Consider the following 10847-nt stretch of genomic DNA (forward strand, 5'->3'; position numbering starts at 1 on the left):
AAAAAATTAGTGGATATTGGAAACGTAAGATTATTTATTCGTGGCTCTCGAAATTAGGACGGCTAGCTTACAGTAAATGAAAGCGGTTGTGGGATCAAAAGGGCTCCGCTGCCTATTTATTAATCGAACTTTACGAATCTTTAAGAATTTTCGAAAGTCAACCTGCCTACATATACATGTCATATTTCAACAGCAAATTATTTACGATTATTTTTTGGCTTTGAATCTATGCAAGGAAACAAGGAAATAAGCACAAATTGACGTCACGACGTGTGGTTGTAATGGGAACATGCCATTATTCTCAGAAACTTGTTCAGCGTGTCCATAATTAAAATTTACCAATACCAGCAGCCCTAAAATCAACAAATAAATTATGTTCATTTATATTGCAAATTAATATGAATACCAGCAATTGGATGCTATCATCTACAGCTTGATTGTCACTAGTAACTCCCCTTTTCCGTAAATTTGAAAGAAAAACAGAAATTGGAATTTTCGCTATTATTATTATAAAGTTAAAATGCAAACAGTTGTTAGCTATGACTCCGTGAATGGCAAGGGGACGATGCAAATGGGTTAAATTGAATCAAGAATTAAGTCTCTGGACCTTTAAGTATATTCTTGGGTTAAATGCACTTTGCCTCCTGACTTATGAGATGAAATTTGGCAGAATGACCCTCACCTAATCCAAAAATAAGCGATGTGACTCCCATACCAAATTCCGGTCAAAATTCCGGCCAAAATAAGTTTTCCTTAATCAATTAATGTTGTAGCTCCGAGAAATCTCAGCTCCTAATTACGAAAACGAGGAATGGCTACTGAATAAAATAATTCATAATTTCAGATTCCTCAGAAAAAAAAAATCAATTTTGACTGATAAATTTGTAATTATGACTAATTTTATTTATCCACTACATAATATATATATATATATATATATATATATATTATTTTTTTCTTTTTGCTGACTCGAATGTCCGAGTTTCACCCGGTTAATCATCGAGGCTCCGTGAATCCCTGACAATCTAATATAATATTATTTATTCGTCTAGTCTAAAATCTATCTAAATACTTTACTCTTAAGTCCTATGTATTTCTAAAATGTAAAATATGTGATAATCATATTCAAATGAAAAGTAGCATATCAACAAATTTATGCTTGCATGATAAATATAAATATAAATATATATTATCATATGTCGCAGAGTGTATCTCATAATTGATTTTCAGGGGCAGAGGTGAACGTTTGGAGTCACGGGGAAAAAGGAAGACCAATTGATGATCAGATTAAAGATAATCAATTTATGATAACTTCTTTTGGCCGAAATTTTGACCGAAATTTGATCCGGGAGTCACATCGCTTATTTTTGGATTAGGTGAGGGGGCACTTTGCCAAATTTCATAGGTCCGGGGCAAATCTAATTTCACCTCATAAGTCGGGAGGCAAAGTGCATTTAACCCTATATTCTTTCTATAGTTTTGGCAGCTAATCGTTTATGGGATATAGAGTTTTTTTTTAAGTTCTTTATTATTAGTTTTTCTTTGATAATGAAATGAGATCTTTATATATAAAATAATATATAAAATTCGCCTAAGAAAATAATATATAGAAATATATTAGAAAGGCACCAATTTTTACCCGTTAAAAAGGACATAAGGATTTTATTTTGGACTTAGGTAGTTGACTTTCAATACCGGAATCTAAGAAAACAGAGAGATCAACGATTCTCAAATTGCTATGATGACATGAAACTGAAAAAACAAAGAGGAAAAATCGAGAAAGGAGGTTTGATAAAGTGGCAATTAATGGAGAGAATCAAGAATAGGGATTGATATGATCTAGGAGATTATGGAGAATCTCTTATATTTATGGGATGTTAATTGTTATGTAATAGGGTAAATTGTACTGGTGGTCCAAAATGTTTTACAAATGTTTCATTATGGTTCAAAAATTTTTTTTCGCTACATAATGGTACAAAATATTTTAAAGTTGTTTCATGATGGTACAAACCGTCAACTCGAGCTTGACGCCGTCAAGCCGACACTGACGTGGCTACTACGTGTCACCTCTTTGCTGACGTGGCCGAAAAATTTAAAATAATTCTAAATTTTTTTAAAACTTTTAAAAAAATTTTAAATTTTAATTTTTTTTAAAATTTAAAAAATTTAATATTAAATTTAAAATAATTTTAATATTAAATTTTAAATTTTTTATAAAAAATTTTAAATTATTTTTTAAAATAAAAAATTAAAAAAATTTTAAAAAAATTTAAATTTTTTTTAAAAAAATTAAAAATTTACATTTTTAAAAAATAATTAAAAATAATTTTTTATTTTTCCTGAATTTTTACTCTTTTTTGTATTTTTTAATTTTTTTTGTATTTTTAAAAAAAATTAAAAAATTTAAATTTTTAAAAATAATTTTAAAAATTTCAAAATTTTTACTCTTTTTTGTATTTTTTTAATTATTATTTGTATTTTTTTGGACTTTTAAAATTTTTATTTTCTCTTAAATGACGTGGCACACTATGATTGGTTCAACATAACAAAAGTGACACATAGGACACGTCACGTCAGCAAAATGTTAACGGTGTTAGGGCCAATTGACGGTTTGTACCATCATGAAATAACTTTGAAACATTTTGTACCATCATGTAGCGAAAAAACTTTTTTGGACCATAATGAAACATTTGTAAAATATTTTGGACCACCAGTGCAATTTACCCTATGTAATATTATGTTTCTATATTGGTTGTAATCCTAATTCATAAATGAGAACAATCTCTACACAATTATGCGTGTGAGTGTTGTACAAATTATCCATATTTTTTAGCAATCATCCTCTCTTAAAATTAACAGGATCTATCAACTATATAATTTACTATGTGTTTGGTTTTTAAGTTGAGTTGAGTTGAGTTTTGATTTGAATTGGTTTGTAATTATTGCATTATTGAATTATGAAAAAAAAATGTGAAAAAGTAATGAATAGTTGAGAGAAAGTAATGATTGTGTTGTTGAATTGTGAAAAAGTAATAAATAGTTAAAAGAATTTAATATTAAAAATTGAATTGAATAGTTAATTTTTTTTTAAAAAAATGAAAAAAGTAATAATTGTGTTGTTGAATTGAAGATAAGTGGAGTTGAGTTGAGTTGAGTAGAGTTGAAAATTTTTTAAAAACCAAACACACCATCAAAAGGTTCTAGAAGGAATTCAGGACTTTGAATTAAAAGGAAAAAAATCAGAAAAGATAAAAAAAAAAAAACAGAGAAAATCAACTTTGACACTTTAAAAATAAATTAAAAAAGGAAAGCCGTCACCGCTCGCGCTTCTTCAAGGAACACGCACACACACATATACACCCCCTTCTTCTTGTATAAAAGCTTCACCTTTCTTTATCTTAATTCACTCTCATTTTTCCCCCTCACAACCTTAGCCCAAAGACGACAGCAAATCAAACTGTGTTCCTGTTCTTTCATTCTTTTTCATTTTTTTTCATTTTCTTTACATTTCTGGGTTGGCTCAAAGAGGAAACGGCCATAACACACTGCGAGAGCCAAAGAGGTCCCGTCATGGATGGTGGGGACATATACAGGGCGAGCAACAGCCTGAGAAGGGCGGGCAGCACCTCCTCTGTATGGAGGAGCGGCGGGATGGACGCATTCTCGAGGTCCTCGATGGATGACGACGACGAGGAGGCCCTCAAATGGGCCGCCCTTGAGAAGCTCCCCACCTTCGACCGCCTCAGGAAAGGGATCCTCACGGCCTCCAATGGGGCTGGTAACGAGATCGACATCCACAACCTGGGCATCCACGAGCGACGTACCCTCATGGAGCGACTCATCAGGGTCACCGAGGAGGATAATGAACGGTTCCTGCTGAAGCTCAAGGACCGTATCGACCGGTGAGAACATCTTCCGCTCCCAACTCATCTTCCGGAAGTGCTAGCTGATGCATATGGTTGGAAGGATCACGTTAATTCGTCTGTAGTACATGCATATGCAGTTTCTCTTTTTTCTAGTGACGGACGGTGAATTAACGGAAGGAAAAAATAAATAAATAAATAAATAAATAAAACGTTAGAAAATGACACGATCCCTTAAAATAGAAGAGCTCATGGTCCCACTTTAGTTAGTTTTTAGCTAAAGTTACCGGCGGATTTTACCGTTCAAATAAAATGTGTTTGTGCTCTAGACCGGCTTTTTATGCTCCGTTGTTCTAAAACAACAGTTCTATGTTCTGATAAGACATGTAAACATAGCGCTGATTATGATTACGAGCTTTAATGAAGTTTAGTTTTGATCTTTATCGGTTTGTAATGTCTTTCGGGTGAATCTGTGTTTCCAGAGTCGGGATTGATCTTCCTACTATCGAAGTCAGATATGAACATCTGAGCGTGGAGGCAGAGGCCCATGTCGGAGGCAGAGCTCTGCCAACTTTCTTCAACTTCACCGTCAACATAGTTGAGGTAAGAAAAGCATGAATATGTTTCTGAAATGCGATGACATCAGTGATCATGTCTGCGGGCTCGGGGTCATGAGACGTACGGTGGCTAATTCCATTTTCGTGAATGCATTGTGGTTTCAGGGATTCTTGAATTTCTTGCACATACTTCCCAGTAAGAAGAAGAGCATAACAATCCTTCAAGATGTTAGTGGAATCATCAAACCTTGCAGGTGGATAAAATCTTCAATGAAAATTCTTGATCTTAAATTCGGCTAAATATATAATAGAAAATTTGTTTTCATGAGCTAACTATTTATTCGTTAAACGTTATCTGCCTCTAATTGTGCAGAATGACCCTGCTACTGGGTCCTCCTAGTTCAGGAAAGACGACTCTCTTGTTGGCTATGGCCGGGAAGCTTGACAAAGAATTAAAGGTCAACTATTATCTACCAAACTTCAATTACTCATTGTACTCTGATATCTAGAACAACGAAACGGCATATTATTAATGTTCATTCTAAATGTGAATGTTTTTGTGTTGCTCAGACTAGTGGAAGGGTGATATACAACGGGCATGGGCTGAATGAGTTTGTGCCCCAAAGAACAGCTGCTTATATCAGCCAACACGACCTCCATATCGGAGAGATGACTGTCAGAGAGACTCTCACCTTCTCAGCTCGATGTCAGGGTGTCGGGACCCGATACGGTTGGTTTGCTGCTTCGTTGTTATAATTTTCTTGAGGACAATGAAAATTCCTGATTTTCTCAATCTTGCTTCTTTGGCCATTGCAGATATGTTGGCAGAGTTGTCGAGGAGGGAGAAGGCAGCAAATATAAAACCCAACCCAGACATCGACATTTACATGAAGGTAAGCACTTATTTGTTGAAATCTCGAAAAAGAAGTTATATGATTTTGGTCAATAGAGACATTGTCTGTAATTTTGGTTTCTATATCCAGCGTAGTCATAATTTTCTATGTCCAATTTCACAGGCAGCAGCAACAGAAGGCCAAGAGGCCCATGTGGTTACAGATTACGTGCTTAAGGTAACTTTCTGAGAATTGACATCAATGTTTCTTCCTGCCTGCCTGACTTAAACGAAAACGGCTAAATTGTTTTCTGCACTATTTGGATTTTTCTGTTTGCAGATTTTGGGATTAGAGGTATGTGCAGATACTATGGTAGGAGATGAAATGCTGCGGGGTATTTCTGGTGGGCAAAGGAAGCGTGTTACCACGGGTAAGAATTGAACAAACAAGAAAGCTAGTTCCAGTTTCCTGTCTAGCTTTTACACTACATAGTACAACACTTCTCCGGTCCTTTGCAGGCGAAATGCTTGTCGGACCAGCAAAGGCGCTGTTTATGGATGAGATCTCAACTGGGCTCGACAGCTCTACGACTTACCAGATCGTGAACTCGCTCAAACAGATCGTTCACATCCTCCAGGGGACTGCTGTCATATCTCTGCTCCAGCCAGCTCCCGAAACTTACGATCTGTTTGATGATATTATCTTGATATCAGATGGTCAGATAGTGTATCAGGGTCCACGGGAACTGGTCCTAGAGTTCTTTGAGTCCATGGGATTCCAGTGCCCCAAGAGGAAAGGAGTCGCTGATTTCTTGCAGGAAGTAAGCTAAGACGCACCTTGCACTCGTGTCTCTAGCTATAAAGGCACAGAATGATTAAACCAAGATTCTATATGCTCTGCTTTTGATTTAAATAGGTGACATCCAGGAAGGATCAGCAGCAGTATTGGGCCCGGAGGGACGAGCCTTACAGTTTTGTGACGGTTCGGGAATTTGCTGAGGCATTTCAATCGTTCCATGTTGGAAGAAAGGTTGGGGATGAGCTGTCAACTCCGTTTGACCGAAGCAAGTGCCACCCCGCTGCTCTAGTGACCCAAAAGTACGGTATCGGGAAGAAAGAACTCTTGAAGGCTAACATCTCAAGAGAGTACTTGCTCATGAAGAGGAACTCATTTGTTTACATCTTCAAGCTTGTCCAAGTAAGAACTGAGTCGAAGATCTGGTTTATTTATTATGTCCATCGAGAAACTGGTAGATGAAAATGTGATATCATGTTCAATGACGACTTATTTGGCTTCTGCTTCCTGTTTCTTAGCTTGCGATTATGGCTTTAATTTCAATGACGCTCTTCTTGAGGACTGAGATGCACCGAGATTCCATAACCGACGGAGGGATTTATACCGGAGTACTGTTCTTCACAGTCACTATGATTATGTTCAACGGCATGTCTGAACTCTCAATGACAATCGCAAAGCTTCCTGTCTTCTACAAGCAAAGGGATCTACTCTTCTACCCAGCGTGGTCTTACGCTCTCCCGACATGGATCCTAAAGATCCCCATTACGTTCGTGGAAGTGGGTGTATGCGTTTTCATTACTTACTATGTGATCGGGTTCGATCCTAATGTAGGAAGGTGAGGAAGTACAAACAATTTCAGCTCTAATTGGCATTCTGTCGTTTTTTTTCTTCTGTTAAAAGAAATTATATGAAAATGCATACATGTCTTATTTTCAGGTTGTTTAAGCAATACCTTCTTCTAATACTCGTCAATCAGATGGCTTCGGCTCTGTTCCGATTAATTGGCGCGATGGGAAGGAACTTGATTGTTGCAAACACGTTTGGTTCATTTGCTTTGCTCACTCTCTTTGCCCTGGGTGGAGTAGTCCTCTCACGAGGTAAAGGCAAACGCATATAATTCTTAAACCATCAAACCCGAACTTCTTCCTCGAATTCGGTCCTCAACATTTCTACCTCAATTTGTAACAATCAGAGCAAGTGAAGAAATGGTGGATATGGGGCTACTGGGCATCACCCTTGATGTACGGGCAAAACGCGATTGTTGTGAACGAGTTCTTGGGGAAGAGTTGGAGCCATGTTAGTCTAGTTCTTCTCTTTTCACTTATTCTTTTCTGCGTAAAATTGATATCGTTGTTATTTGTCATATTCCTTAGATACCTCCGAACACAATGGAACCCCTTGGAATCCAAGTCCTAAAAGCCCGCGGCTTCTTCACTGATGCGTATTGGTACTGGATTGGAGTTGGGGCTTTGTTCGGATTTGTGATACTTTTCAATTTTGGATTCTCGATAGCTCTGGCTTATCTTAACCGTAAGTAATCTCGTTCGGTTTATCCTATTTCAGTAGTACTATTTAGTGAAAATCTCTTGCAATTGAATATGCACACAAAATTTTGCAGCATTTGGAAATTCCAAGACCATTAAATCAGACGATAACGAGGAAACTGCTAGAGGAGCCATCGAACTGTCAGTACCAGGAGGTGGATCTAGTCACAGACGGGGATCAGGTTAGATACCACACTTGCTTTCCTTGCACATCCATTGACGAATAAACTTTGCAATTTTTCTTATCAACGATTAGTATTTTTAATTTCAGAAAATGTGGAGATTAGGAGGGGAAGCAGAAATTTGTCGAGGATTTCATCTGATAGGCCGGCTTTCAATACTAACGGGAGAAGAGGAATGGTTCTTCCGTTCCAGCAGCACTCGATAACCTTCGATGAGATTAAATACTCTGTCGATATGCCAGAGGTAAGCTAGACCACCGAACTTCTGTGATTTAGAATGGTGCCCCGGATTAAGTATATGTTGAACTCTGGCCCGAATCAGTCTTCGAGTCATCGGAAAAGAAGAATTAACTTTTTAGAAGCAGTAACAGAATGGTGAACTTATTTCTTCCCGTGGAATCTCTGTGCAGGAAATGAGGAGTCAGGGTGTTAAGGAGGACAAACTGGTGCTCCTAAAGGAAGTGAGCGGCGCTTTCAGGCCGGGAGTTCTCACAGCTCTTATGGGCGTCAGTGGTGCCGGTAAGACTACCCTTATGGATGTCTTAGCAGGTAGAAAGACTGGAGGATACATAGAGGGCAATATCACAATTTCCGGGTATCCGAAAAAGCAGGAAACTTTTGCTCGGATTGCGGGTTACTGTGAGCAGAATGATATCCACTCTCCTCTCGTGACCGTGTATGAGTCCCTGCTTTACTCTGCCTGGCTTCGTCTTCCATCCGACGTCAACAGCGACACCCGAAAGGTTCGTACTTATTGCCGGAGCCTGATTTAGTTTAAACTGTCTTTCCATTGCTGTGACAAATGGTGAGAAAGTACAACAAGTACTAATATCAGATTGAATTTTGGGTTATTGCAGATGTTTATCGAGGAAGTGATGGAACTTGTGGAGCTCAAACCATTGAGAAACGCAATGGTTGGCTTACCCGGCGTGAACGGCCTCTCCACAGAGCAACGGAAGAGGCTTACAATAGCGGTCGAATTGGTGGCAAACCCATCCATAATCTTCATGGATGAGCCCACCTCAGGACTTGATGCCAGAGCTGCTGCCATCGTAATGAGAACTGTCAGAAACACTGTGGACACAGGAAGAACGGTCGTCTGCACGATCCATCAGCCGAGTATCGATATCTTTGAAGCCTTTGATGAGGTGACAACTGACAGCATATCTCCATTTCTGGTGGATTATAGAGAATAAACCTTGTGCGACGAATTATTCCATCTAATTGGACTTTATATGGAATTGCAGCTTTTCTTGATGAAGCGAGGAGGGGAAGAAATATACGTTGGTCCATTGGGTCGTAACTCTAGTCAATTGATACAGTACTTCGAGGTAGGAATATATCATCAACCTAAAACCAACCAAAAAGAAAAAGTCGTTCAATTCTGTGATCAGTGCTGAATCATTCTCGTGTTCATTTTGATGTATCAGGGAATTGAAGGGGTTAGCCAGATTAAAGACGGATATAACCCGGCGACATGGATGCTTGAAGTTACGACTAATGCACAAGAGATGGCTCTGGGAGTCGACTTTGCTGATTTGTATAAACGATCAGACTTGTACAGGTGAATTTTCCAGTTCAAAATTTACGCTAATCAAGCAAGTCTCGGACTGAACAGATGAAACTAAAATTTGTTGCAAAATTACTATTTTCAGGAGTAACAAGGCTCTGATCAAGGAACTTAGTGTACCTGCTCCCGGTTCTTCGGACCTCTACTTCCCGACACAGTATTCGCAATCATTGTTCACACAGTGCATGGCCTGTCTATGGAAGCAGAGCTGGTCTTACTGGAGGAACCCGCCCTACACAGCTGTTCGGTTCCTCTTCACAACCATCATCGCTCTTATGTTCGGGACAATGTTCTGGGACCTTGGATCGCGAAGGTAACCTGTCTGTTACGGGCAATATATGCATACTTTCTCTATTCCCTCGAGGCTAATTAAAGTTCCATATCTTAATAACGGAATCCTACCATATGATTTCCAGGAAAACGCAACAAGATCTAAACAATGCGATGGGCTCGATGTATGCTTCTGTTCTCTTCCTTGGTGTCCAGAACTGCTCGTCCGTGCAGCCTGTGGTGGCGGTTGAACGGACAGTATTCTATAGGGAAAGAGCTGCTGGAATGTACTCAGCCTTGCCATATGCTGTAGCACAGGTAAGAATAAATTGAAATTCCTTGCCTTGTCCACAGGAAACCGAGCCGAAGAGTGACCAGCTAGGATTAATCCAGTCTCATCCAGCTCAATCATTTACATATCGACTAACAAAATCAAATTCTTCATGCTCGCAGGTTCTGATCGAAATCCCCTACATCCTCGTACAAGCAGTGACATATGGAGTGCTAGTGTATGCGATGATGGGATTCGAGTGGACCGTTGTGAAGTTCTTCTGGTTCCTCTTCTTCATGTACTTCACATTGCTCTACTTCACCTTCTATGGCATGATGGCAGTGGCTGTGACCCCGAACTACCATATAGCTTCCATAGTCTCTGGTGCCTTCTACGGGCTGTGGAATCTCTTCTCGGGATTCATCATCCCACGAACGGTATTTCGCCCTAAAAAACCACATAAATATTATTTGCCATTAATGATTTTGAACGAAATTTTAATTCCCAAAGCTCCTGTTCCAACCAACAGAGGATGCCGGTTTGGTGGAGGTGGTACTACTGGGCATGCCCGGTTTCCTGGACCCTGTACGGACTAGTCGCATCGCAGTTTGGTGATATAAAGACGACCTTTGATGATGGCCAAAGCGTGGAAGCGTACGTTAGAGAGTATCTCGGATATAGACATGATTTCCTTGGAGTGGTTGCAGCTGTGGTGGTGGGATTCACCGTTCTATTTGCAGCTACATTTGCAATTTCGATCAAGGTGCTCAACTTCCAAAGGAGATAAGGAACCCGAATAGCTTGATACCGCTTAATAATTTAGTTGACTAGAACTAGAGATGCATGTTTTAAGAGCCTAGCTGTATATTTTCCTTCTTAAATGTTCAATTAAGTTGTGTGATCTTATGTAGAAATTGTTCATCTTCTAACGAAGAAATTGAAGTGATTTTTTTGTTCTTACA

At 38.8% G+C, this 10847-nt stretch overlaps 1 protein-coding gene across 1 annotated transcript; it reads left to right on the forward strand.

The window, feature by feature from the left end:
• The first annotated feature begins 3419 nt into the window (after positions 1-3419).
• On the forward strand, positions 3420-10847 carry LOC116207746 (pleiotropic drug resistance protein 1-like). Its single transcript, XM_031540829.1, has 24 exons — positions 3420-3902; positions 4346-4466; positions 4586-4674; positions 4794-4878; positions 4991-5150; positions 5237-5313; positions 5437-5490; positions 5593-5683; positions 5772-6073; positions 6169-6450; positions 6567-6883; positions 6985-7145; positions 7241-7344; positions 7422-7578; positions 7667-7774; positions 7864-8018; positions 8185-8517; positions 8632-8922; positions 9022-9105; positions 9205-9338; positions 9430-9657; positions 9761-9932; positions 10068-10322; positions 10415-10847. Exons 1-24 carry the CDS (start codon positions 3571-3573, stop codon positions 10670-10672), a joined length of 4350 nt encoding a protein of 1449 aa, XP_031396689.1. The 5' UTR covers positions 3420-3570; the 3' UTR covers positions 10673-10847.

The sequence above is a fragment of the Punica granatum genome, chromosome 5, assembly GCF_007655135.1.
Source record: "Punica granatum isolate Tunisia-2019 chromosome 5, ASM765513v2, whole genome shotgun sequence".
Lineage (NCBI taxonomy): Eukaryota > Viridiplantae > Streptophyta > Magnoliopsida > Myrtales > Lythraceae > Punica > Punica granatum.